This window comes from Sorex fumeus, unplaced genomic scaffold, assembly GCF_029834395.1.
Source record: "Sorex fumeus unplaced genomic scaffold, SorFum_2.1 ptg000072l, whole genome shotgun sequence".
NCBI lineage: Eukaryota > Metazoa > Chordata > Mammalia > Eulipotyphla > Soricidae > Sorex > Sorex fumeus.
In genome coordinates, this window is record NW_026606129.1 from 11,276,903 (window position 1) to 11,304,012 (window position 27,110).

A 27,110-nucleotide genomic window follows, 5' to 3' on the forward strand; every position below is an offset into this window, starting at 1 on the left:
AAAGTCACTGCAGTGGGAATGCTACTGGGGCCAGGCGTGGTGGCCCTGGTGCCAGTCACCCCCAGGATCTGCAGTCTCAGCCCCTCACGCCCTTCCTCTGTGGTCGCGGCGGCCACCGGCATCTCCAGTGGGAAGGTCCTTCCCGGGGGGTCATCCGGGTTCCAGAATGTCTCTCCCTGGGGTGACAGGTTGTGCGGTCCCCAACCCCCGCTGGCCTGGGTCTGGGGAGGGGGGCGCCTCATGGCGTCTGCGTTTCCGGCGGGACCCTGGAAACCTGCTTCCAGCTCCAGGCCAGCCTGAGAGTGGCGGGTGGGGACCCCAACTGCAACAGTGCCAACCCCCTTGGCCTCCTGCTCTGCTGCCCCTCACCTCAGCCTGCCGGACACTCCCTGACCCCCTCAGCTGGGCCCTGGGGAGCAGAGGCAGGGCTAGGGTCTGTCCTCTAGAGGGGGGTGCTCCTAGGGCCAGACCCATAGCAGGGGGGCTAGGGAGTTGGCCCTGTATGCGGCCAACCCGGGTTCAATCTCGGGCACCCCCAAGTGGTCCCCTGAGGCCGCCAGGAGTGACCCCTGAGTGCACAGTCAGGAGAACGCCCCGAGTACTGTCGGGTGTGACCCCCAAACCAAAACAAATAAAATAAAGTGGGGTGCTTGGTAAGCTTCAGGGGTCACCCCACGGGAGGGCAGAGGCGGGCGGGGTGGGGGTACCCCAGGGAGATCCTCGGGGAGGACCTGCTCGCTCCCTGCGAGATTCACTCTCTGTTTACTCGCGGCGCACCCGCTGCCGTCTGCCCGTGGGAGGGATCCCACACTTGGCAGAGGCTGGTGGGAGAGCGGCGGAGACGGCAGCGGGGGGCAGGGTGGCAGGAAGTCTGTCTGTAGGTGACCCCCCGGAGCCTGGGAACTCTGCACTGCCCATCAGTTATCCCGGCTGCAAGGTCTGAGGCCGGAGGTTGGAGGGCGAGACCTGGGCCTCATCCTTCCACCCCTGTGCCCCCACTTGGTGGCCGGGTTGGCCGCAGGGGACGGGGCTGAGTGGACCCCAGATTTACCTTCTGGCTCTTCCGGTCTGTGGGCCGGCAGATGACCTCTCCCTAGAATGAAGAGCGTTTTTTTGTTTGTTTGGGGGTCACAGTTGGCAGTGCTCAGGGCTGACTCCGGGCTCTGCACTCAGGGATCACTCCTGGCTGTGCTCGGGGCTTATGGGATGCCGGGGATCGAACCCATGGCAAGCGCCCCCACTCCCCTGTCCTGAACCGCCGTATCATCGCTCCTGAAAACTGTTTCTCAGGTGCAGGCTGGGCCCTGCAGGTCGGGGGGGGGCTCTCCAGAGGCTGAGCAGGTGCCCCCCGCAAGACGCAGCCGGTGGCAAGCCTGAGCAGAGGGCAGGGGTGACCGAGGAGCGCGTGTGGGACCGGGAGCAGCCCGGGCGACCCACGGAGACGGGCAGCGAGTTCCAGAAAGCTCGGGGCTGCGCTCGGGCCGGGCTGGGTGGAGGCTGGGCCACGTCGCCACCATGCCATCGCGGCTGGCTCCGGGGAGGATTATCTATTTTAGCAACTCGGAGGGAGGAGGCGGCGGCGGGCGCCCAGGCTCTGCCAGTCAGCGCGGGCAGCTCCCGACTGCGGAGGCGCGTGGAGCGCGGGCTCGGGGACCGGGAGCCCGACAGGACAGGCCATGCTGGCGGTGTCGCTCAAGTGGCGGCTGGGCGTGGTGCGGCGGCGGCCCAAAGGTACCGGGACGGACGGGCCTGTGTGCCCCAGGTCTGCCAGGGCCGCGGGAGGGGCTGGCGGGTCCTTCCTGGCGCCTGGGGGTGGGGGTGGGGCGGGGGGTGTTCTCTTTGCTTCTGGATCCTTCTCTGGGAATCCGTGTCAGTTTCCTCCGGGTCTGCCCCGCCGTCTCGCGCTCCGGCTCTCCCGCTCTTTGTCTGCGCTTCGTTCCGTCTCCTCCTCCTCTCTCTCTCCCCATCCCGCTTCTCCTGGTCGTGTCTGTGCCCCCCACCCCGCCGGGTCCCCCATCCTCGCTTCCCCTGCGTCTGCCTCCTTCCTGCTCCCCCCGGCCCCTCTTCCGCTCAGCGTCTCTCCCCGAGTCCCCTTTTGGGGGGCAGAACTCCTTCCTTGTCCCCCTGTTCTGGATGAGGAGGTGTCCGTGGAAGGGGGCAGGGGTGAGCGTGTGTGTGTGTGTGTGTGTGTGTGAGTGTGTGTATGTGCGTGTGTGTGTGCGTGTGTGCGTGTGCGCGTGTGCACGTGTGTGTGTGAGCAAGAGAGAGAGAGAGAAGGCTAAGAGACAGACAGAGACAAGAGACAGGAAGAGAGAGATAGACAGAGAGAGACAGAAAGAGACAGAGAGACAGAGATAGAGAGAGAGAGACGACAGAGAGACAGAGAGAGAAAGAGAGAGGGAGAGAGAGAGGGAAGGAGAGAGAGGAGAGAGAGGGAAGGAAAGAAAGAGGAAGAGAGAGAGAGAAAGAGAGAGAGTGGTACAGCTTGGCCCAGAACTGCAGGCCTTGGCATGGCTGGTCCGGTGAGGCCGAGTGGGCCGGGCCCCAGTGGAGGAAGACCCCAGCCCTGGACCCACACGCGGCTCCTCGCGCATCAGCTCTGGGAAGGGGCTCCTGTGGGCAGGGGTGCATCGAGGCCCGGGCAGGGTGGCTGGTCAGCGCCCGGGCCTGCAGCCAAGCCCCGCAGGTTGGGGGACTTGCAGGTGTCCCTGGGGGCTGGCACCGAGAGTGATGGGGCCGTTAATCAGTGCTGGGGTGGGTGACGTGCGCCCAGCCGAGCCTGGCTGACTCATTCCTCCCTCTGGGCAGCAGGGACAGGGACAGAGCCCAGAGGCGTCTCATCTCGTGAGCTGGCGGCTGTAGGGCTGCGCCCTCGAGCCACGATGGCCTTGCTTGTATCTGAGGATGGGACGTGGGGGTGGTCGGGGGTTCCTTGGGGCAGCGGAGCCTGCACAGCCCGTGGTCAGCACAGTCGGAAGCTGGTGCCCTGAGAGCGTGGAACAGGGTTTCCCGTGGGCCTTTCCAGGGACGCCTGTGCTGGTCCCCAGGCGGGGACCTCCTCTCCCGGCCCTCGGCCCCAGGCTGGAGGGGCCTGGCCAGGTCCCGAGACTCCATCAAAGGTGCAGGAAATGCTCATCTGGTCCCCCGAGACCAGGGTCAAGCCCTGCCCCCTGATCCCCTGCTCATGTCCCCCTGCTCCCCTACCCCCATGTCCCCTGCCTCAAGCCTTCCTACCTCTCTGATGGATGAGAGTGGTGTCACAGGGCCACATGGCCACCTGAGACACTTTCTGGGCCCCCCAGACTGGGATTTAAGGTGCTTTTTCCCTGGGATGGGGGTGCTCCCTGCCTGGGATGAGGTGCTCCCCGCCTTGGATAGAGATTCTCCCTGCCTGGGATTGGGTGCTCCCTTCCTGGGATTGGGTGCTCCCCACCTGGGATTGGGGGTGCTCCCCGCCTGGGATTGGGTGCTCCTCACCTGGAATGGGGGTACTCCCCACCTGGGGTGGGGTGCTCCCTGCCTGGGATGGGTGCTCCCCACCTGGGATGGGTGCTCCCCACCTGGGATTGGGTGCTCCTCACCTGGAATGGGGGTACTCCCCACCTGGGATGGGGTGCTCCCTGCCTGGGATGGGTGCTCCCTGCCTGGAATGGGGTGCTCCCCACCTGGGGTGGAGTGCTCCTCGCCTAGAGTGGGATGCTCCCCGCCTGGGGTGGGGTGCTCCCTGCCTGAGATCGGGTGCTCCCCGCCTGGGGTGGGGGCTGCTTTATCCAGGTGGGCTCCCCTGATTTCAGTCTCACACGTGCGAGGCTGGAGGAATTTCTTACCTCGTGTGTCCACGGGAGGCGCCGCATTTTCCCTGCAGTGACCCCTGTGGTCTCCGCAGCCGGGAGTGGGCAGTGTGGGCAGCGGCCTGCAGGCCAGCCCGCCCTTGTCTCTGTCCTCCTGGCGGCACCTGCCCGGCGCACGGGCCGCTCCCCATCATTGCTCGGGAGCCGGCCCGATGTGCTTGGGGCCAGGAGCTTCTGGGGCTCGAACCCGGGCCTCCTGCACGCAAAGCCGGTGCTCCAGCCTGCTGCGCTGTCCCTGGTCCCAGCCACCCAAGGCCACTCCCAGGCTTTCATCTTCCTCCAGAGCCAGCGTCTCCTCAGGGGGCCGAGGCTCAGTGTCCCGGCGGCCAGGTCTTGAGCCGAGGGGGGGGGGGGTGCGCAGGATGACGCTGGACGTTCAGTTCAGAGTGTGGATGCAGGGTCTTGCTTGATAGGAGAGGCAGGAGCACAGGGTTGGCCGGGGCCCCGCCACAGAAACCCCAGCAGTGCCACCAAGGTGGGAACTGCCTGCGTCTCTCTGGGCCTCAGTGTCTCTATCTGTGAAATGGGTTTGTCGTGGAGCCTCTCTCACCAGTGTCTATAGGGACAGTGAAGGAAACTGTGTCTGCTAGTGCTGCAGCCACTTCTGATGGTGCCTAGAGTCTCCCTGTGCCAGGGAGCAAACCTGAGGGTATCCCCGGCCCCTGGAAGAGACGTTTTATTTTTATCCTATTTTATTGCATTTGGGGCCACACTTGGTAATGCCCGGGGCTTACTCCTGGCTCAGTGCTCAGGAATCATTCCTGGCGGTGCTCGGGGATGGGGAGAGTGCATGTGGGATGCCGGGGATTCAGCCCAGTCAGCTTCTTGCAGTGGGAGCGCCTTGTCCACTCTGCTGCGTCACCAGCCTCTGGTGAGAGACTCTACGGTCCCGGGTGTCTGGGCTCCGAAGACGGTTTCCTGAGGCTCCTCACCCAGAGGGCTCTCGCTGGGAAGGGGTGAGGGGGTGACACTCTGGACCCTTCTGTGGGGCAGAGGGAGGCAGGGCCCAGGTGCCAAGAGAAGCGGTGGTCGCACAGGAGGGGGGCCGGGAAAATCTGCGGGTGGGGCCTTGGAGGATGAGTAGGAGTTCGCCAGGACAGGGACCATCTGTCTCGGGGCAGGGAATGGGGGGCCGTGCGAAGGGGGGCTGAGGGGTCGGACGCTCCGCCCGCTTCTGGGGAGCATGGGAGCCGCGGGCTGTCCTGGAGCAGGAGGAGGTGGACGGCGGCTTTGAGGGGTCCGGCCCCCTTGGTGGTGTGGGGTGGACAGAGCCCATGGAGGCTGGGCCACCCCACTGTTCCTCGTGGAGCTGATATTCAGAAACCACCGTGGGGGGGGCAGCAGTCACAAAAATTGGGGTGTTCCAGGAGGGCCAGGCGGTGTACGGGACACTAAAGCCAAGCCCTGGACGATGTGTGTGACCAAGCCAGAGGAGAAGGTAAAAAATTAGGGACCGGGACTTGAGCAATAGCACAGTGGGTAGGGAGTTTGCCTTGCATGTGGCCGACCCGGGTTCGATTCCCAATATCCCATATGGTCCCCCAAGCACCGCCAGGAGTGATTGATTCCTGAGTGCAAAGCCAGGAGTAACCCCTGAACATCGCCGGGTGTGACCCAAAAAGAAAAAAAAAATCAGGGACCATGGCACATGCAAAGGTCCTGCGGCACCAATGTGTGTGTGTTCCTAGGCTGGAAGGCGGGAGTGTGGAGGAGACAGGGGGTCAAGGGACATTTTCAGGAACTTCTGTCCAGGACTGCCACTGACTTCGGGGCAGGGTGCAAAAGAGTCCCTATTGGGGTGCCCTGATTTAGGACCGTCCTCCCTCTGGTGGGGAGGGGCTGCGGGGCGCCCCTGAAGCGGCACATCTGTGGTGAGTCATTGTCTCCCCACCCGCCTCCCTTCTGCCCCCCGCCCTCGTCTCCACATCCGGCTCCGGCGTCTCCCACACACTGGCAATCTCTGGTCCGGGGGGGTCTGTGCTGAAGGGGCCTCCCCGGGGCCACCGGCCACGAGGGGGTCCTGAGCCGCAGCCCCCAGTCTGGGCCCCACACCTGCACTTACAGTGCACCTGCTGTATGCTGGACCCTCACAGGGAGACTGAGGCACCGAGCAGGAATGCCCGTCGGCCAGGAGGGAGATGCTGGAGGTTGTGCCGCGCCCACCCCCTCCCCAGCCCCCTCCAGCTGCACCTAGGCTGGTACCCCCGGAGGCGGGTCCGTGCTTTGTGCTCTCACGCCGTGCTCCCCGCTCAGTGCTCCCCTCCCTCCTCCGCTCCCTGCCCCAAGCCTGCTCTGCAGACAGTGATGGGGGCCTGGCTTCCCTGTGGAGGGTCTCCGGCACTCCCCCCACTCTCCGTGCCTTCCCTGGCTGTTTGGTCCTCTCTGAGCACTGTTGGGGGATCCCTCGGGCCCATGAGCACGTCGGGGAGGGGTCCCAGTGCATCTTCTCTGTGCGTGTCCTGCGCACCCCCACTGCCTGACTCAGGTGCCCGGGAAATGGCCTAACTGCCCTCTCCACGCTCCTCCTGGCCTCAGTTTCCCCTCTGTGGCGCCTTTCCCCCACACCCGCTCACTGGCTCTCCTTGAGCTGACCTTGTCTCTGCAGCCCCCTCATTCCGCTTGGCCAAGGCCCCCGTGACTCAGCAGCGGGGGGCCCTGCAGGCTGTGTGCCGAGTGGGTCTGGGCTCCTCGGACCCCAGACTGGGAGACCTGCGGGCGACCGGCTGGTACCCAGACCGTGGGCTTCCCTCTCCTGCCCCCGCACAGAGGACAAGGCAGAGGCCAGGGCTTCCCAGAGCCGCAGCCACCGTGAGAGGCAGAGTCAGGGCCCAGGAAGACCCCGGGGTGCTGCCCCAGAGTGGGGGAGGGGGGTCTGACAGGCCAAAGGAAACATCCTGGGGTAGTTTGTGTTTTGCTTGTTGGTTTATTTGTTTTGCCTTTTGGGTCACACTCGGCGATGCTCAGGGGTTCTTCCTGGCTCTGCCCTCAGGAGTTACTCCTAGTGGTGCTCGGGGGACCATACGGGATGCCGGGGATTGAACCTGGTCAGCCGCGTGCAAGGCAAACCCCATCCCCACGGAACTGTGGCTTCAGCCCCAGAACATTCTGGTATTTTGTTTGCTTTTTTTAATTTCTGGGCCACACTCCGTGGTGCTCAGGGCTTCCTCCTGGCTCGGTGCTCAGAGATCACTCCTGGTGGGACTCTGGGTACCATAGGGGGTGCCAGGGTTTGAACCGCCTGCAAGGTCAGCACCTTGCCTGCTGAATTATCGCTCTGGCCCTGAGTGGAATATTCTAGCATGTCTCTTGCTTCTGGGGTGCCAGACTCCAGGGCGGATGGGCGAGGAAGAAGTGGGGCAGGCGGTGAGTTAGCGCACAGTGGGGTTGCAGAGTGCCGGGCCCCCGCCCACAGGAGGATCAGGAAAGCTGCCCGGACAAAAGACAGCAGAGAAAACTCCAGGTGTCCACAGGGTGCTGGCAGGCCCATATGGGAGACCTCCCGGGGGTTGTGCTGGGGACCCGGGGGGCCACTCTGCACCTCTCTCTGTCCTGACTGCCACTGAGGGGTCTGGCATGTGGGCGCATCTCAGCATCGGCCCATGGGCTTGGACAAGTGCCCCCCAGCCCTGTGGCACTCCCCGAAGCCCACCCCCCATCACGGCTCTGACGCGTTCTGAGAGGGACTCAGGGGATCAGGGTCTCTGCCAAGGCCCGTCGGGGGTCTCGGGGGAGGGGTGACCGCATCTGTTGGACTGTGGTCCCTGCCTCCCTGGACCCGTCTCTCCTGTGAGGAAGGAGGCCATCCTGCCAGCCTCCTCGTGGCCCCCAACGCCACCGCAGAGCCCGGCAGCTGGATGCCTGGATGGGCTCCAAACCAAGTGGACAGTCTCAGAGGCAAAAGGGACAGGGAGCCGGTGGGGACACAGCCGGACTCTAAGCCCTGTCCCCTCCTAGCCCAGACCAGACATGGTGAACAGAGCCCCAGACAGTACAAGGTGTCCCTGGGCTCGTGGGGGGCAGACTTGGCTCAGGAGGACAGGGTGACACCCACCCCCCAGTGCCAGGTTCCAGGGCCTGAACTCGCAGCGGGGTGTGGGCTGTCCCTGTGCCACGAGTGTCCCTGTGCTATGACTGTCCCTGTGCTGTGGGTGTCCCTGTGCCGCGAGTGTCCCTGTGCTATGACTGTCCCTGTGCTGTGGGTGTCCGTGTGCTGCGGGCTCTCCTTGTTCTGTGAGTGTCCCTGTGCTGTGGCTGTCCCTGTGGCTGTCTAGGTGGTGTGGGCTGTCCACACAGCACGAGGGCCCGCGGGGGCTGGGGTGTTGGCGTCTTCCCCGTGCCCGACCCAGAGACCCCATGTCGCTGCTGCTCATTCATTTGTCCCGCAAACACTTGGCACTTGCGATGGTCCAAGTCGAGCCCTGCACAAAAAGGGGTGGAATAAGAGAGCAGGACAGGAAGTCCCACCCACCACCCGCACCCCACCCGGGGGAAGATCAGGGAACGGGCACATCAGAGAGAAGGCCAGGGAGGGCGCGGGGCCCCACACGGCTGGTCGAGGCGGGCTTCTTGGTGGGGGTCGCATGCAGAGTGAGTTCACAGATGAAAGGGGGAGAGCGCGCGGTAGCGGGGGACGTGCGCAGAGACCCACGGTCTGCCCCTCTGCCCACCCCAGTGTGGCCCAGCTCGGACCTCCCCGCTCTGGGCCTGTTCCTCCCCACACAGTGGGAGCTGCCCGGGACTCAGTGGGCCCCCGAAAGGGCAGCCCTTGCATTGGGACAGTGCGCAGAGCCTGACCTGGCCAGTGGACGGAGGGACCCGGACAGAGGGCAGGGCCTGACCTAAGCAGGGCCCGGAGGGATCCGGTCAGCAGGAAGTGCCTGACCAGAGCCGGGGAGGAAGGGACCCAGATGGCAGGAAGTGTCTGACCTGGGCAGTGAATAGAGGGACCCGACAGTGGGCAGTGCCTGACCTGGGCAGTGGACAGTGGGACCCCGGACTCTGTGCTTACAGAGGCTGGCCCTGGCCTGCCCCTCCCAGGGCCGCCCTTGCAAGGCGTCCCAGACGAGCTGCCACTAGAGGGAGCCCCTGCTCCGGGCCTGAGGCGGGTACTGGGGCTCTGCTGGGTCCCTCCAGGCTCAGGGCGCCAGCCCAGGTGCCAAGAGCGCCCGCCCCACCCCCCAGACTTCTCTGCACAGGAAGACACAAGCTCGTGTCCAGACCACCTGCTCCAGTGACCCCGGCCTTCCCCTGCCTCCCTATGCCCAGGCTGTCCCCCTAGGATGGTTTGGTCCCTTTGTGCCCCAAGACTGAGCTGAGATCCGCCTCCTCCAGGAAGCTTTCCCTGGCTGCTCTCTAACCTCCCCTTCTTGGTCTGCAGTGGTGGCTGGGCTCCCGGGAGAACCCCTGTGGGTGGGGTCTCTTCCACAGGATCCCGATGGTCCTCACACTGTATGAGCAGTTGCGGGGTCTTGAACCGCGTCTTTTCACTTCCTGCCGGCTTCTCCCTGGCCAATTTCCTCTTTCTTTCTGACTTGAACCCAGTCAGTCCACAGTCTCTGCCACCCAGCCATTGCCCGCTTGGCAGACCTGTCCTGCCAGGGAGGACAGGTTGTGGTCAACCAAAGGGGAAACTGAGGCTGGAAGGGACCAGTCTGATGGGCAGGGAAAGTCGGGTTCCAGGCCTCCTGCCTCTGGGGGCCAGGCGAGCTTCCTCCCTGCGGTCCCCTGCCCCATGCCCATGTGCCCTCGGGTGCCCGTGTCTGCAGCCATGCCCTGGACCTTGCTTTAGACTCCCTGGCAGTGTCCCTGTCCCTGCTGTGCTGGGCATTCCCAACCCGGTGTCCACGCTGTGGGCTACTGCCCCTCCCCTCAACCCGGTCACAGGCTGTTAACACCCCCCCGGGGGTGCTGGGAGCATAAGTAGATCTTGGCACATCTGAGCTATGGGGCGGGCATGGCGCCACGTGCCAGGCAGCTCTAGAAGCATCTTCATTCCCGGAAGCCCAAGCCCATCAGCCACCCTGCCCGGTGCTCCCTGGCGGCTGTGCTCTCCCCAGAGTCGAGCTGGCTCCCACCGCCTCTCCCTGGCATGGCTCCCTGGGCACCTGAGTGGCTGAGCACTTCGAGGGGGGCGTGTCTGGGATGGGGCTCAAGGGTGTGCCCCCTGTCTGGGGCGGGACTTAGGGCACACCTCATGTCTGGGATGGGGCTCAGGGTGAACCCATATCTGGGGCGGGGCTCAGGGTGTACCCCCTGTCTGGGGCGGGGCTCAGGGCGCACCCCATGTCTGGGGCGGGACTGCAGGGTGAGGCAGGGCTGCAGGGTGCACCCCGTGTCTGGGGGTGGGGCTCAGGGTGAGGCGGAGCTCAAGGTGTACCCCGTGTCTGGGGTGGGGCTCAGGGTGTCTCTGGGACTTTGGTCCAATCCTGGCACCCCCAGAACCGCCGCCGCCCCCTGGGCCTGTCCCCTGCGTCTTGGATGGAGGATGTCGGGGCTGAACTGAGGGCGTGTGTGTGAGAGGGCTGAGAGTGGCTCCTGTGACCCGCCTCGCTCTTCTGGGGTCCCTGCAGGCAGACAGGTCTCACTTGCCCTTGGCGCCACAAACTTGCCTGCCCTGGGCCCGAGGAGGTCTGGGGACTGGCCCAGACACGAGGCCGGCTCCCCCAAACCCAGCCTGAGTCAGGCACAGGGGCGACGTCACCTGAGTGGCTTGGCACCCCCCAGAGGGATCCCCGGGGCCCTCACCGGCTCACCTGGTAAAGTCCCAGGCAGAGCCTCAGTTTCCCCTGCTGTAGAACAGTGCCCTGATGCCCACATTAACGGAGCAAGCTAACCCCACGGGCGGGCAGCAGAGCCCTGGGCTGGGCTGGGCCCTCCCTGGGGGTCAGGGAGGGAGAGGGAGGAAGCACAGGAAGAGTAATAAAGGGTTTATCTCTGTCCCCGACTCACCATCTCGCAGCCTTCGCACCCAGACTTCATTTCCGGCCGTCACTCAGGCTCCGGGATCCAGATGGGCCTCGGCGGGGGGGGGGGGGGGGGGGGGCGGGGGGGAGGAAGGATGGTGTTGGGGTGCAGCCCCCCTGTGCTGGGGAGGGCGTGTCTCACAGCAAGCCTTCTGCTGGGCGGTGTTCGGCATCTGTACAATGTGGGGGTCCTGTGGGTGGGTGGGGGGTCTCTGGGGCTGGCAGGCACCTGATAGGTGCCACAGGTAAAGAGACCAGCCTGGGGGTCAGAGAACATCCCCACAGCTGTGTGAGCCGCGGGGGAAGGGAGACACGGTCCCGGCCATGGGGCAACGCCCTGTCAGACTCCCACCCCTCACCCGCTCCAGGCTACTGGCTCTCACAGAAGGAGACCCTGCCCTGGGCTGGTGGGCAGCAGGGCTGGGGCTCGAACCCGGCGCCCGGCCATGGTGACACCCTGACCTGCTTTGAGCCCTGGCAGCTGTGTAGATGTAGGGGGTAGGGGGTCTTTCTGGTGTGGGGGTTGACGGTCTGCATCCCCGGGGAGGCACTGTCATTCTCCCTGTGTATTCTCAGCCGAGCGAGCGTTTTCTTCAGTCCAGAGAGGTTGGGACACAGGACCCCCGGCCACACCTGGAGGGGCAGCGAGACCGTGATTGGATGCCCTGGTCCCCTCCCTGGGCACTCGGGGCTGCGTTCAGGCAGGTCCACCTGCGGCCTTCTGCCCTTCCTGGCCACGTTCTTCCAGATCAGCCTCCAAAGACCCCCCCACCCCCTGCTGCCCCCAGACCGAGCACACCGCCCCTCATCTGCACCGCAGCCCTCCACAAGCCCCTGGAGGCTGGACCTTCCTGGCTGCGTCTTTAAGAACCGAGGAAGCTGGTTCCCTCCGCAGAGCTGGGTGACCTCAGGCAAGTTACTTAACCTTCCTGGGTCGAGAATTGCTTAAACCCAGCCTGGTTCCCGAAGGATCCAAGTCCCCTCCAGACACCCCTTTGGATCAAATCCAGCACAAAGGTGCTGGGTGGGCTGGGGGGAGGACGAGGCCCTGAGAGCATCACCCTCCGCGTGACCTTTCTGGAGCGTCTGTCTCCTGCACAAAAGTAAATTCCAAAGGAACAGCGAGAGAGCCAGCCTCCGGGCACCGCTCATTGAAATGCCTCCGTTTGCGAGCAAATATTTCCCGAGGAGAGGGGACAGGATGTGACTCTGGGTCTCCTCCCCCAGGGGGGCTGCGGACCGGGGAGTGAGGGGGGGTGTCAGGACCATGGATGGGCCCGGAGGGGTCCCCACCCTTCCCGCTGACGGTGGGGCTGGGATGTGGCTGAGCGGGCTGAGCCTTCGGGGTCTTCAGCAAGAGACTGTCCCCGTCAGAGCCCGTCCCCTCCTATCCCCGTGGCCCCCTCCCCTCCTGCCAACCCCCCCCCCCCATCAGAGCTGGTCTCCACCCTCCCCCCAAAATCCGCCCAGTTCAGGCCTCCACCCAGCTCCAGCCAACACCCACCGTCCCGCCCAGGGTCAGGGCCCTCAGCAGCTGTCCGGCCTGAGCGCTGGCCCCCGTCCCTGCATGTGCCTGGTGTCCCCCCCCAGGAGCGGACAGGCCTGAAGCTGGGGACTGGGAGGCCCCGCAAGACTTTGAGCTGGGGACTCTGCTGCCGGTGCCGTCAGCGTGGGGCTAGCAGGCTGGGGTGGGCGGCCTAGGAGCGAGCTGGACTTAGACGTGGGGCATGGGGGACGGTCAGGGTGTGGGAGGATACCGGAAGTACCGCCCCCCCCACTGCCAGTCTCTAACCATTAGGTGACACTCCCCAGCTCAGATGGGACCGAGCACGCTGGAGCCTGGGGGGAGCCGTGCCTTCGTGCACGGCATTGTCCAGGCTCTGGTCACGGTCACCACTTCTCCCCCGCACCTCTGCAGTCTGCAGCCTGCGGCGGGTGCCAGCCAGCTTCCGGGGTGGCACAAGGGAGGACAGCTGCAGGTTGGAGGGGAGGCCTGGGGTGATCCTCACTGGGCAGGGCTCGCCTGGGCAGGCAGCTGGCCCTGCCCATCACACCCAGGAGTGGGCAGAGCCCGGCACAGCTCTCTCAGCCTGTGCCCAGCGCTGGGGTGCTCCCGGTCACCGGCCACTGGGGGGTCTGCGCCCAGCCCCACCTCACCGACAGGAGACCGAGCAGGGAAGGGGGAACGGAGGAAAGAGGACAAGTGGCCCCGTGTCCCAAAGCCCCAGCGTGTATTAGGAGTAGAACTGGCCTCGGGGGGCGGCCCGTCCTCGGGGGGCCGTGGGGGGCGCCCAAGGGACCCCAGGCGCTTGTCTTCCGAGATCCCTGCCCAGACTCCAGCTTGGGGGGGGCGGTGCCGAGCCCTGGGCTGGCCGTGTCCCCTTTAAGCAGAGCCGCCCGCTGTGGTGCGGTGGGTGGACCCGGAGCCCAGCCAGTGGGAGCCCTGAGCGCCCCTCCCAAGCCGAGCAGCGGCAGGCAGCAGCGTGGCTCCCCGGGGAGGTGGCCCAGGGCAGCGCAGACAATAGCAGCATGTTGTGTGGGCTCAGCCGGGAGACCCCTGGACAGGCAGGTGAGTGGGCGGGGGGGCCGAGAGACGGGCTGGGCAGGGCTGACAGCCCCACTCCCCGCCCTCCACCGATGCTCGGAGCGTGCCAGGGGGACACGTGGCGGGGGGCATGTGTGAGGGGCTGCCTGCAGGTGTGTGAGACCACCCTGGGCAGGCGGCGTGGAGGGGGCGGGCGCTGGCCCCGAGGCAGGCGGGACGTGACACAGTGCAGATTCGCGTCCCAAGTCCCAGCCCACTGGGACCTGACTGGGCTGGAGTGTCACAGGCCACCATGGCCGTGCTGAGCTCCCCGAGAGGGCTGGGGCAGGGTGGCTGCTCTGTCTGTCTGTCGGTCTGTCTGTCGGTCTGTCAGTCTGTCGGTCTGGCTCTCCAGCTGCTGGCTGCCCTGTCCAGAGGGGACCAGGTTGCATCTCCTTCCCTGGTGCCCCTGGGGCAGTGAGGGGTACCCTCCTGCACTTCGGGGTCCCTCCCCACAACAGCAGGAAGTGCAGGAAGCGTGGGGGTGGGGGCGGCCACTCTCCCGAGGCCCCGCCGCTGACAGGGACAGGGACACCAGAGCCCGACCGGCACCCAGGGAGCGCAGGCTCCCGCCGCCCCGCCCCTAGCAAGGGGGCAGAAGTGGGGCCACTCCCGGCCCCCCTGGATAATCTCAGAGTCGGCCAGAGAATCCCGCTCTGGCTGCCACCACCGAGTCCTGCCCCATCCAGGCGCCAGCAGACCATGCTGCATGCTCACTTGAGCCTCACGACCTGGGGACCAGGGATCCTGGTTTTTGGGGAAACCGAGGCGCGGAGGTGTTAAATGACTTGTTCCAAGGCGAGGCGAGCTGACATGGCAGAGTGGGGCTTTGCCCCCCACATAGCCCAACGCTCCCCACACCCCGCGCCCATCAGCTGTGGGTTAGGAGGTGTCATCTGCCCAAGCTGCACCTCTGGGCCTAAGGGCCAGGTGAGGGGGGTCACCTTGTCCTGCCGTGGTCAAAGCCACCCTCAGTGGGGGCCCACAGACCTTTCCTGGGTACTGCCAGGGGCCACCTCCCTCCCCTGTCACGGGCCTGCAGCATCCACCGTCCACCGAAGCTCAGGCCTAGCCCCTTGACCTCCGCCCTCTGGCTGCCACCCCTGCCCCACCCTCAGTTCCTGTTGCTCTGGGAGGGTGGAGTCTTGTGATCCCGCCCTGTAACCCCGTATGCTGCCGTGACCCTCATAAGACTGTCTTGTCCCCTGACTGCTCCAGTGCCCACCCCGTTGCCTCTCCATCGCAGGTGCCGTCTGGTCAGGTCAGCGCCGAGGGTCTTTTCAGCACAGGTCAGAGATGCAGCTTCAGGTACAGAGGGATCCAGGCGCCACTGAGCACCTCTGGGACTCAGTCCCTTATCATCACTCTGGCACTTCTCTTGAGACGAGCCTGGTGTCCCGGCAGACTCTCTCCTTTCTCGCACGCCCTGTGTATCACCCCGTGGGCTGGGGGTGCTGGGCTCCAGGACGGAACCGAGAGCCCCATGCATGCCAGGCTGGTGCCCTCCCACTCAGGGGTCCTGGCACTTTGGGGGGCCGCCCAGCAGTGCTCAGGGGCTACTCCTGGCTCTGAGTTCGGGAGTGAGTCCTGGCAGTGCCCAGGGGACCGGATGTGGCAGGGGGACTTGGCCTGGGGTAGGGGCTACACTCTCTGCTGCTTCCTCTCTGGCCCCTGTCAGCACCTGAAGGCTTAAGGTCGGCCAGCTTGGTCCTCCTGAAGGACAGAGGGTCCTCGTGACTGTTCGGGACCATTCTGTGCGCCCACCCCTGTGACGCATCCTGAGATTCTGATTGGCCAGGCCTGGTCATGTGACACTGCGGGGGGAGGGGGGGGCAGGTGTTCAACAGGTGGCCACCACATGTGGCTCCTTGTGACTTGGGGCTGGGGTCTTGCTCTGCCCCGGAGATCCTGCTGGTGGGGTCCTTTCTCAGGCCCTTATAGCAGCGAGGGCCAGTCTCGCCCCTGGGAGTACGGTGCAAGCTCCCCAGAAGAAGGGACGTGAGCAGGGCTGGGGTGTGGAGTTTGGGCAGGAAGCCCCCCACCCGGCCCCGCCCCGCACACACCCCAGCATTCACTCCTCTGACTCTCGGTCACAAAGTGATCTTTGTCCCCCAGCCTGCGGGGCCTCAGCCTGCCCGGGTGCCAGCCAGGGCCCGAGGAAGCTGGGCAGAGGGTGTGGAGGGCGGCCCACTGTGGCCTCCCCGCTGTGGCCTGGCCTGCTGGGCTGCTCTGAGCTGCCTCGCCAGAACCCTCGGGGTGGGGGGGGGGGCAACCACCTGCTCCCCTGCCTGGGGCCACAGGGGAGGCCCAGATCCCAGGGAGGCGGCCGGTACCCTCACCGCCTGCGCCCGAACCTGTGGCCTGGCACGGCCTGGTCACCTCTTCCACCGCATCCTCCCGATCTGTAAGGGAAATCCGTGCTGGTAATGTCTTATGTGCTTACCTCTCATGCCGGAGGCAGCAGTGGACAGATGGACGGAAGCCCAGCCCGGGGGCTGACCTCCTGGGGGCAGGGGCAGTGTGTGAATGAGATCGGTGGGGACAACTGTTGACCAGGTAGAGAGCTGGGGAGCAGAGCAAAGCAAGAAGGCCGTGAGGTGGCTGAGATGTCGGGGTACAGATGTAGGGATGGGCCAACTGGGGGAGATACCCCAGAGAAAGAGACATTTCTATACGCTCCTCAAGAAGGTGAAGGAGCAAGTTTATGGATGACTGGGGCATTTGGATGGAAGGAGCTGCCAGTGCAAAGGCCCTGGGGTAGATGTGGGGGGAAGAGAAGGGGTGAAACAGTAAGGACTCCAGCACACCGGAACAGAACTGGCAAAGGGGAAAATGTTAGGAGGTGAGGTGGGGAGGTCGAAAGATTATCAGTGGCAGTGGGACTTTGACTTAAAAAGCCATGAACTGACGCTCTTTTTAATTTTTTTAATCTTGATTGAATCACAAAATTTAGTGAACTGCAAAGTTACAAAGGTATTTGTGACTGAGTTTCAGGCATACAGTGTTCCAGCACCAGTCCCTTTACCAGTGTCCACTGCCCTCTCCCAATGTCCCCAGTCTCTGCTGCGCCCAGTGGCCACCATTGCAGGGGCCGGGGAGCGTGGTCCTGGCGGCCCTCGGTTTGGAGGTAACGGCCTGAGTGAGCTGGGGGAGCTGCCCCGGGAGGCAGAAGGCCGAGGCCTCCCGAGCCTGTGCCCTGGTTCCAGCTGGTGGGCAGTGGGCAGGTGTGGCTTGGGGGCCAGCCAGTGACGGGGTTGGGGGGCTCCTGGCAGCCTGTTGTGCCCAGTCGAGCGGCCTTGAGTCCTGGTTCCTGAAGCCCAGCCCTGCCCTCCCGGGGTCCCCTCACCCGGGGCCCCTGGTCCCCATCTGTCGGACGGAGCTGAGGGGTGAGGAGAGGGGTCCCGGGAAGGTCCCATTCCAGCCCTCCCTCTGGCCCGTTGCTGTCCCCTTCCTGAGTCACCCCTGCAACCTGAGCACCACATGTCTCTTTGGTTGACTCCTCTCAGCTCAGGGCTCGAAGGACCACGCAGTGCTGGGGATCAAATCCGGGTGTCCCGCGTGCCAACCCTCACGTTAATGCTCCAGCCCCGGGCAGCTGCTTTCCAAACCCAGTGCTGAGTTTCTGCTCATCCCTCTTAGACACAAGCCTCGGGCGGGTGCAGCTAGGGTCTGCCCTCCCGCGGCTCCATCCGCTGTCAGCCCTGCTTCAGGCGCCCCCCCCCCAGCCGAGCCCCCCAGAACTTCCCAGGGCAGGAGGGACCCACGTGTCCCTGCGTGTGACCTGCACAGTTCCCGTCTGTCTCGGGGACGGTTACGGCGCCCTCCACGCACTCTATCACCAGGATAAAGGAGCGTCATGGAACTCTGAGCTTCTTAGATCCAGGCCTGCAAGTGTCATATTTCACCTTCCCTCACTGCCCCCAAGGCAGGACCAGTCCCTCCTGGTGCCGCTGAAGCAGCAAAAGCAGGGGACAGCTGGCCCCCCGGGAGCGTCGCCCGGGTGGGCACCCCCTTCACCCCACCTGGGTGCGGGGGGCGTGGCTGTTTTCCCTTCCCATGCCCCTGAGAGGAGACTCTGAGTGTTGATTTTCCTCCTGTGCCGTCCGCCACCCCCCAAAGCCACTGTCCTCTCCCTGTGGCCCACAGCACGGCCCTCGGTCAGGGCCAAGTCCCCGGCTGTGCCCGGCGCCCCCGCCCCTCCCGTGCTGAGGCGGGACCCTGGCACGGCTGCCCGGCCAGCTCTGACTTCCTCTCCCCTTTGTGGGAATTCAGCAGCTCCCCGGGGCCTCAGCAAGATGCGGATAATGAAGGCAAATTGGCCACGATTTGGAGTGAAATGAAACAGAAAAATAAAAGCCCCTCTCGCCCGCCCTGGTCCTTGTGTGCAATCCCTGGGCGCACCCCAGAAACATGCACAAAGTGTCCTTCTGCCCCCGACCCACCCAGACGCCCATTCTGGGCTGGCCTGGTCTGTGGCAGAAACGAGTTTCTCTCTGAACTGAATTCTTAGAGAAAACGGATTGACTGAAAGCCAAAGCGCATAATTGCCAAGGCTGGAAGGAGACAGGAAAAATGCGCGCGCGCACGCACACACACGCACACACGCACACACACACACACACACGCACACACACACACACACACGCACACATACACACGCGCACAGACGCACACACAAGGGGCTAAAAATATCTCTGTTTTTTTATGCACGTTTCCAGCTGAAAATTGGTGGGAAAGCTGTTTTTGAAAAGCCTTCATCTCTAGCATATAATTACCGGGTCCCAGAACAAAAAGGAAAGAGAGCAGGCATGTTCTCTGCCGGAGGAGGGCTGGGGTCTGAGCCCCTAGGGGGGCTTCTATAAATAAGATCATTCCCTCAAACGCTCAAGCCTGAGCTGGTGGCAGCTGGCCGCGGGAGGAAGCACGGCCCCATTTCGCAGATGGGGAAACTGAGCTCCAGTCAGCCAGCCTGATGGCCCTGAGGGCGCTGCCTGGGTTCTTGGCTTCAGCGCTGCCTGTTTGTCCCCCTCCCAGTGGGCCCATGAAAGGGGGCGGGGGTCTGTGTCCTCTTTGATGAGGCAAACCTGTGGCCATTCTGTGATTCTGAACGTGACTTGGGCGGTGTGTGTGTGTGGGTATGTGTGTGTGTGGGGGGGGGGGTCCTCCCAGATCTCTCACCTCTCCAGAGACTTAATGGCAACTGAGGCAGGGCGTCCAGACATCTGCCAATGCAGGGGGCAGAGACATAGGACAGTGGCGAAGGCTGTCCTATCGCTGGGCTCAGAGCTGGCCAACCAGGCTCCCAGCACCCCATTCTGTCCCCTGAGCACTTCCTGGAGTGAGCCCTGAGAGCGGAGGGAGGAGTAAGCTCTGAGCACTTCTGGGTGTGCAAAAACACCCCAAAACCCCAAAGCAGGCATTCACCAATGAGACGAGAGCTCCCCCCCACCCCCCCTCAGAGCATCTCACTCACGAACTGTCCACGGCTGATGGACCTCAGGCGTCTCCTCGCATCAGGCCTACTGGGCTGGCCTGAGCAGAAAGCCAGGAAATAAGGGGAAAGGGGGTAAAAACCTGGGGTGGAGGCAGCTCGGAGGAGGCAGAGTCACCCACCTCGGCCCCCGCGTGTCCACACAGCCCCAGCGGCACCCCAGGAGTTGACATTAGTATGAGGGCAGTGAGGAGAGGAGGGAAATCGAGGGAGAAAATGAGGCGGGGGGAGCGTGGGAACAGCAGTGGAGCAGTAGTGGCAAACGGGGGCGGGGGAGAGAGGAGAGAGAGGGAGAGGGCAGGAGCTGCTGCCCTCTCAAGACCTGACCCTGACCCCCCAAGACCTGCCTGGGGTAGCGGGGAGACCAGGACTGGGACTTGCATGAGCCCTGCGGCCTGAGACCCCTGCGGTCCCTGCGGTCGGCCTGGCTGGCGTGGAAACAGGCGCTGCCACCTGGGGTGTCCGGCGCATCGTCTGAGGTCGAAGGGAGTTCGTTCACTTCCCAGGGAAAGGGACGTCTCCATCCTGCCCTGCGCCCAGTGTCCAGCCTGCCGCCTCTCCCTGCAGGAAGGGACCTGGAAAGGCAGAGAGTGAAGCGGGTGGTTTAGTAAGAGGCGGTGGGGAGAGAGGTTAAGGCTCTGGCTTGGCCCCGGGTTCGATTCCCAGCCCCTAACCGGGTTCCCTCGTGGCTGTGCATGTCAGCGACCCTGATTCCATCTTCGACATCACAGTGTGCCCCTAGTACCACTGGGGGTGGCCCTGGAGATGCTGGCGCTGACCCAGCCTCTGGCGCCTCCTGACAACCACTCAGGACACCGGGCCCCCAAATAAAGGGAGGGAGAGAGAGAAACGTGCTCAAGAGAGAACGCTGGCTTCTCGGGAGAGGAGAGAGAGCCCCGTGGAGGAGAAGGAACTGCATGTCCGGGCTGGGATGCGTGTGGGCCGGAAACGGAGCACGCCCGTCCAGTTTGCCTTGCAAAGCTGACCGCAGAGGTCCTTTCTGGGGGTGTCCAGGCCTCTGGCTCCCTGTGCTGACCCAGCGTGGTCCAGAGGAAAGGGCTCAGGACAGTGGGTGGTCTCTGGCTGGAGAGTCTTCTGTTCCTGTGAAGTACTGACTGAGCCCCTGTTCTTACGGGGTCTGGTCTTCCCCACCTGGGCTGGCATTTGACTTGGTCTCCTTTGAAGCCTTATCAGACCTCAGAGCCTGGGAATCAAGCCTGGGGCTTCTGCTCAGCGTTTGGGCTGACAGCAGGTTCTCGTCAGACCATCTTTTGGTTTCATTACTGCTGGTGGGGTCGGGGTGGAGGCTCCCCAGGTATGGGGAGGGGGCTTCCTCTTCTGGTCCACTGCTAAAGTCACACACATACAGACACACACACACACACACACACACACACGGTGCACATACACAAGTGGGTCTAGTAACCTTTTTGCATCCTGACTTCTGAACCCAGCTTCCAGGGAGCCAGTATTCCTCAGTTTAGGTTTCTGAGCCTTTTTGTTTGTTTCTTTGATGCCAGAGCTGAAAGCACTCCATTCTTGGGCTGCGGAGAGAGTCAGAGGTGGAGGCACTAGCCTTGAGGCACCGCACAGGGTGCCCTGAGCACCGATCACAGGCGTGACCCCTGAAATAGTGACCCCAGAGCCAGAAGTAGCCCCTGTGCACCGGCAGGAGTGGCCCCCACACAACTCCCTCCAACGGAGAAACAAAACCCCAGTGGGCTGGATCTGACCATCTCTGCTTTCTCTTTGGAAGAATCAGCCTCTCCCTGCCCAGACAGAGCTGCTCAGCTGGCCCTCCCAGGCCTGTCCCAGGAGGGTGTTTCCTGCCAGCTGAGGCGCCCAGATAGGACCGATTAACCCGAGTCGCCCTCCTGAACTCGTTCAGTGACACAGTTGCTAGAATCCAGTCTTTTAAATTTTATTAGCTCAGAAACGTCTTGTTGAATCCAAATGAAGTGCGACTTAGGGAGCGCTGGAGAGGCATTCATTGCCCGGAACGGAGCCGTGCGGGGGTCTGCAGGCTGATGTGAGCAAGGGGCCCAGCAGCAGGGCTTGAGCAGAGCTGCTGGGAGTCCTCCCCTGGAGTCCTGGAAATGACTCCTGTCTGCAGTGATGTTGAATGTGTCACCTACCACGCTGCTCCGGCAAGCGCGGTAGCCGTATCACAGGGTGGGGGAGGGACTGGGGACCCAGATGGTGCCTCCAGGGAGGAGCATCCCACTTCCTTCGAGGGGCTAAGCTGCAGCCCTGCCAAAGCCTGAGCCAACCCCGCCCACGTCCAGCCCCTCCCGCGCCCCATCCTAGGTCCAGCCTGAGCCTCGCCTTCATTCCCCCAACCCAACTCAGCCCGAACCCGCCCACCCAGCCTGAGCCCCGCCCACGCAGCCCAGGCACCGCCCACCCAACCTGAACCCCGCCCACCTAACCCGAGCCCCGCCCACGCAGCTGAAACCCCCCGAGCCCCGCCCACACCAGACCTAGCCCCGCCCACCCGATCCGACTTTCGCCCACCAGCGCTAGCCCCGCCCACAAACCTGAGCCTTGCTCAACTAGCTAGAACTCCGCCCACCGGTCTGAGCCCCACCGACCCAGGACGAGCCCCGCCCACCCAGCCTGAAGCCCCGCCCAGACATCCCGGAGCCCCGCCCACTCCGTCTGAGTTCCACCCCCCCACCTCGACCCTGGCAGACCCCATGCCATCTATGCTTCGCCCTGCCCCCCCAGCCCGGGCCCCACCCCACCTAGCCTGAGTCCCCGCCCCCAGCTAATCCCACCCGCACATCCCCCGCCCCTCCCGGGGTTGTCTGACGTGAGCCGTGATACTCAGTGACCGTCGCTGCTTTCTCGGCCGTAGTGTTTCGGGGTGCGGTGCTACTGGCACCTAGCGGTTGGCGCGCAGGGCTGCGCCTCCACTCGGAGAAGTACGGGAGAGCGGCCGCCCGCACGCGGGGTCACCCGCAAGGCCTGCAATGGACCGAACCCTGTTCTGCTGGGCCCGCAGAGCCTGGGGGGTCCGGTTCAGGGAAGGGAGGTGTCTCCTCCCCTGATGAGCCCCAGTTGATCCCCCACCCTCTGCAGAGAGGACAGGGAGGGAGAGCGGGTTCTGCGCGGGTCCTTGGGGCTTCCCTGAGTCAGGCTCTGCGCCTCTGACCCAGCCCAGCTGCAGGCCCCGGGAGGGCCAGGAGCAGAGGTGGTGTAGGCAGGCTCCCGGGGAGGCGGGGTAGGAAGCAGAGCTGAGTGGGGTCTCTCCCGGAGGGGTCCCCCCACCCCCAGGAAGTACAGAGAGCACCCTAAATATTTTTAGTATGCCTTGCAGTGCGGGCCCAGGGTCTAGGCAAAGGGTCTGACGTCTGCCTCTGGCTCTGAACCGGTTTCCATATTTGTTTGGTGTGTTGGCAGCGGATATTTGGGGAAGGGAAAGAGCTAGAAGGAGACCTACTGTGGGGTGTGTGCTGGTCTGGCTGTGCACTCCCTCATCCTCCCCCTCCCCTTTCCCTTCCAGAGGGTCAGTTAGAACACACAAGGACTGTGCGGGCAGGGGTCCCTGGCATCATCCCAGAGCAGCTCCTCTGAAGCTGTCCTGCTTCAGGCTCCTGTAAGATGCTCAGATGAACCCTCAGTGGATGGAGGCTGGAGAACAGGGAAGGATGGTGCTGCGGAACCACCGCCCCGCAACTCCACGAAGAGGTCTGGTCGGTACCTCAAGGCAGGTGGAAGAATAAAAAAATACAACGGTTAGGAAGCAAAACCGGCCTTGATGACACGATCAGGATCACCACCATCCTTTTGTTCGTCGATTGCCTTGAGCAGGCCCCAGTAACGTCTCCTTCATCCTAGCCCTGAGATTTTTTTTTTAAAGTACCATATTCAAGGCTCTTTCAGGGTTAGGAGAATGAGACCCATCATTGTTACTGGTATTTGGCATATTGGGTACACCACGGGGAGTTTGCCAGACTCTGCCGTGTGGGCAGGTAACATTTGGTAACCTGCTAGGTTGCCCAAAGTAAGAATGAGATTTGCGGCCGCGCTTCCGGAAGCTGGGTTTTATAGACTCTGGGTCTTGGCCGTTGATGGGATTACACGGCACCAGGGGACCAGTTGGTGGGTCTGACCCCTGCCTGCTGGAATTTGGAGGATCTGGGTGGAGGATGCTCAGCCCCGACCCAAGCAGGATTGGAGATCTCAGCCCTGGGACCCGCATGCCTTTGTTCCTCTGCTGGTACCTTCATGCGTGCAGAGAGTGATCACAGCATGGTGGTGGCTGGTTCCGGGGGTCTTCGGCTGCCGGAGCCCTGGTCGGGGTGGGGAGGGAAACTCAACCCGCTCCCCTCCAAGGGGCCCCGGCGAGGACAGCCAAGTGGGGGGGGGGGGGGCAGGAGACTGCGCTGTTCTCTTCCAGGATCTGAGTTTTATAGTCTCTGGGTCTTGGCCGTTGATGGGATTACATGGCGCCAGGGGGCCAGTTGGTGGGTGTGACTCCTGCCATGATGACAGCATACACATAGGAAAAACGACACAGGCGGTGAAAAAAAAAATCCCAAGGAAATTGCAGATAACTGATCAGAACTAAAATGCAGATTTGAGAGGTCAGGATGGACCCTGGTGTACCAGGCGGAGTCCAGGCCCCATAGTTAAAGCCTGGCCAAAGATGAACAGACACTCGGCAATTATCGGCCATGTGGGAAACCACCCCCGAGTGGACAGAGAGACATCACAAGGCCTCCCCAGAGATTAAGACAATTAAAAATAAGCCCTCGGTGAACTGCAAGGATTTAGAATGATTAGAGACATCATAAGGGTCAGTGAACAAGAGCAACAGGTTCAGAGATCAGCCAAAGAAGGAACTTTCCAAAGCCAGAGCCGAAGGGGCTGGAAGAAACCCTCATCCGAAATATGGCCAACAGATTAAGAAATAAGGAGCTATTTTAATTGTGTGACGTACTTTTTTGGCACGTCAGAGATATGCCCCCTCACCCTTTTCTCGAAAGGCATACTAAAAATATTTAGTGGAAGAATTTCATATCTCCAGAGTTGGTGATAAAATATTTTGGCATAGATAAAAATAAATAGAGCTAATATGACAAGGAGGCAAAATGATTAGAAGTAGATGTTGAAGGAGCAGGGTTCTCAAGCTTCCTGGTGATGAGAAATCCCACTCAAGACAATCACATCTGCAAAATTGCCCTTGAATGACTTCCCGGCCATACGATTAAAAAAAAATAAAAAAATCTGTCTGGAGCAATAGACAGCAGGGAGGGCACTTGCCTTGCATGCAGCCGACCAAGCTTGATCCTCATCATAGGGTCCCTTGGGTTCTACCCTGAGTGATCCCTGAGCACTGAGGCAGGAGTAAGCCCTGAGCACTGCTGAATGTGACCCCCCAAAAAAACAAAACAAAACAAATCAATAATGTAAGGAATAACAGAATCATGGACTTATTTCTCTGTGGCTGTTTGAGACTCTGGGTCATCAGGACTTGAGGGTGGTCCATGGGGGCTAGGCTTGCCCGTGGTCAGCTCAGCACGGGGAGAGCCCCCTGTCACAGCCGGCATGCAAGCACCGCCCGGCGAGAGCAGCAGACCCAGGTTCGAATCCAAATCACACCAGTCAGATCCCTGTAAGCGGGAGACATCGGCCCGGCTCTGGTGCCCCTTTTCTGGGTAGCCGAACCCCCTCCTGCCACTCTAATCAGGGCTGCGGAGTGGTGGACGTGGTGAGCCCCACCTAAAGCCAGGGGGTCCCCCAGGGAGCGAGGTTCTGAGACTCAGCCCCGCATGCTCGGTGTAGCTGGTGGCGGGAACGGACCCGTCCCCAGGGAAACGGACTCGTCGACTCGTGTTTTTCTCCTGTCACCCCGCAGACGACGAGCCCTATGCCAGAGGAGGCAAAGACGCCATCGGGGCGGAGGGGACGCTCGCATGCCGCCGACAGAGCATCCCAGGTGACCCCTCTCGGCCCTGTCGGGGGCGCTGGGACCCCGCGGCCTGTCTGGGCGTCGCGCCCACAGTGACACCCTGCTTCTCTCTGTCACAGAGGAGTTCCGCGGGGTCACCGTGGTGGAACTCATCAAGAAAGAGGGCAGTACGCTGGGCCTGACTATCTCGGGGGGCACGGACAAGGATGGCAAGCCCAGGGTCTCCAACCTGAGGCCTGGGGGCCTCGCAGCCAGGTGAGATGGGCCCGGCCAGCAGCACTTGTCTGTCCCCAAGAGGGTTCGGGCGGGGGCAGTTCTCAGGCCTCTCAGGCTGACTCCTGGTTCCCTGCACACTCTCTTCCTCTCCCTGCCCACCCCACCCGGGAGCCCCCATCACCATCACTGCCTGGGCTGGTGCGGGGGCGGGGGGAGTCGTGGCTTTAGGAGAGCAGGTGGAAGGGCAGTAGGCAGGGCTGGGGGAGGGAGGGTCTGGGGGCATCAGACACACAGGTGAGCGAGGACAACACCTGGAACATCCCTTCTTGTCCCCACCTGGAAAACGACCCACCCCAGCCTGGGCTGGAGAAATAACAGGGAATGAGGTACTTGCCGTGCTGTCCTCTCCCGACCACTCCATCCTGAGGACAGTGGCCCGGGGTGGATTCCCAACTCCGGAGCTCCAAGTGGGTGGAGTCTGGAAAAGGAAACATCTAGAACTCACTCCGCCCGGTGAACTCAAGCCTGAGGGTTGAATGCATGCACAGTCGCCTCCCCTCTCTGACTGGTGGGCTGAGGGGGTTCTCAGGGCCGGAGCCCCTGAGCTCACTGACCGACCCTGCCTGGAAGTTGCGGCAGAGGACGCTGTTTCCCTCCTGAGAGCACCGAGTCCATCCAGCCCTGGGGTGAGACCCACTTGCCCTGGCACCTCACTGTGGGCCCCCCCGAGCACCACCAGGAGCACTGCCAGGTGTGGCCCGCAAGCAAACAGACTCAGATAAAGCAGGACCCAAAGAGCTAGATTCTGAGGCTGGAGCGATAGCACAGCGGGTAGGGCGTTTCCTTGCATGCGGCCGACCCGGGTTCGATTCCCAGCATCCCAGAGGGTCCCCTGAGCACCGCCAGGAATAATTCCTGAGTGCATGAACCAGGAGTAACCCCTGTGCATCACCGGGTGTGACCCAAAAAGCAAAAAGATAAAAGAAAGAAAGAAAAAAGGAGCCAGAGCCTAGGGTCCTGGGCCCACCCCACGTGCCGGCTCTGGCCCCCTAGGAGCGACCTGCTGAACGTGGGTGACTACATCCGCTCCGTGAATGGGATCCGCCTGACGCAGCTGCGGCATGACGAGATCATCACTCTGCTCAAGAACGTGGGCGAGCGCGTGGTGCTGGAGGTGGAGTATGAGCTTCCCCCGCCCGGTGGGTGCACGGAGCTGCCGCCCCCTCCAGGGCCTGGGGGTGGGGGACCCCTGGAGACCAGCCCAGACATCCCCCGCCCTGCCCCCGGCCCGCTGTCAACCAGGGGCCCTGCGTCATTCCACACCCGTCGTTCCCGGATCCCTGTGGGGGAGACGTGGGGGCCAAGGAACCGTGTCCTGGCCTGCAGCTGCCCCCTCCCGACCTCCCTGTCCTGGGGGCAGTGGCCCCGGGTTGCTCCTCTGGGGGTCAAGTTGGCCGAGTCTGGACACAGAAACGGGCTAGAATTCACTCGGCTGGCAGGAACTCGAGCGTGAGGGTTGGGAGTACACGCCCGGCCGCCTCCCCTCTCTGACTGGGGGGCTGGGGGCCTTAGGAGATGAGCCACTGGTGCTCGCTGACCTGCCCGGAAGTGGGGGGGAGGGCGGTGTTCCCTCCCTGCGGTCACTGTGGTCATCCAGCTGTCCTCAGCGGGCTCTGGGGGGCAGGTGCCGGCTTGGTCCGCTGACTGCGGGACTCAAAGGCATCTCCCGTTCTCCTTCAGTCCCTGAGAACAGCCCAGGGACCCTTTCGAAGACGGTGGATGTCGCCCTCTACAAAGAGGGCAATAGCTTTGGCTTTGTCCTCCGAGGTCAGTGGCAGGGCTGGCCGCGGTCGGTCAGGGAGGGGGATGGAGGGTAATCGTGCTGATTCCCTGCCTCTCCTCTCGCCTGGGGGTTGGTTCGAGGGCAGGGAGGGGGCAAAAGACTCAGGTGCTTGCCTTGCAGGAGGCTGACCCCACTGTGATCCCCAGTACCAGATACAGTTCCCTGCACACCACCAGAGTGACCCCTGAGCACTGCGCAGTGCTCAGGAGTAAGCCCTGAGCCCTGCTGGGTGTTCCCAGTCCCTCC

General features: G+C 63.3%; 1 protein-coding gene across 3 annotated transcripts in view; it reads left to right on the forward strand.

Annotated features, from left to right (window-relative positions):
• Positions 1–27,110, forward strand: part of GRIP2 (glutamate receptor interacting protein 2) — a 71,322-nt gene that overhangs the window by 25,774 nt on the left and 18,438 nt on the right. For 2 of the 3 annotated variants that reach the window (XM_056129581.1, XM_056129583.1), the window contains exons 2-5: positions 24,752–24,832; positions 24,925–25,060; positions 26,075–26,220; positions 26,762–26,848. In XM_056129581.1, coding sequence (XP_055985556.1) covers positions 24,752–24,832; positions 24,925–25,060; positions 26,075–26,220; positions 26,762–26,848 — 450 coding nt within the window. Of the gene's footprint in view, positions 1–1,673; positions 1,732–24,751; positions 24,833–24,924; positions 25,061–26,074; positions 26,221–26,761; positions 26,849–27,110 lie in introns of those variants that run through there. The other variant, XM_056129582.1, reaches the window with a different exon arrangement.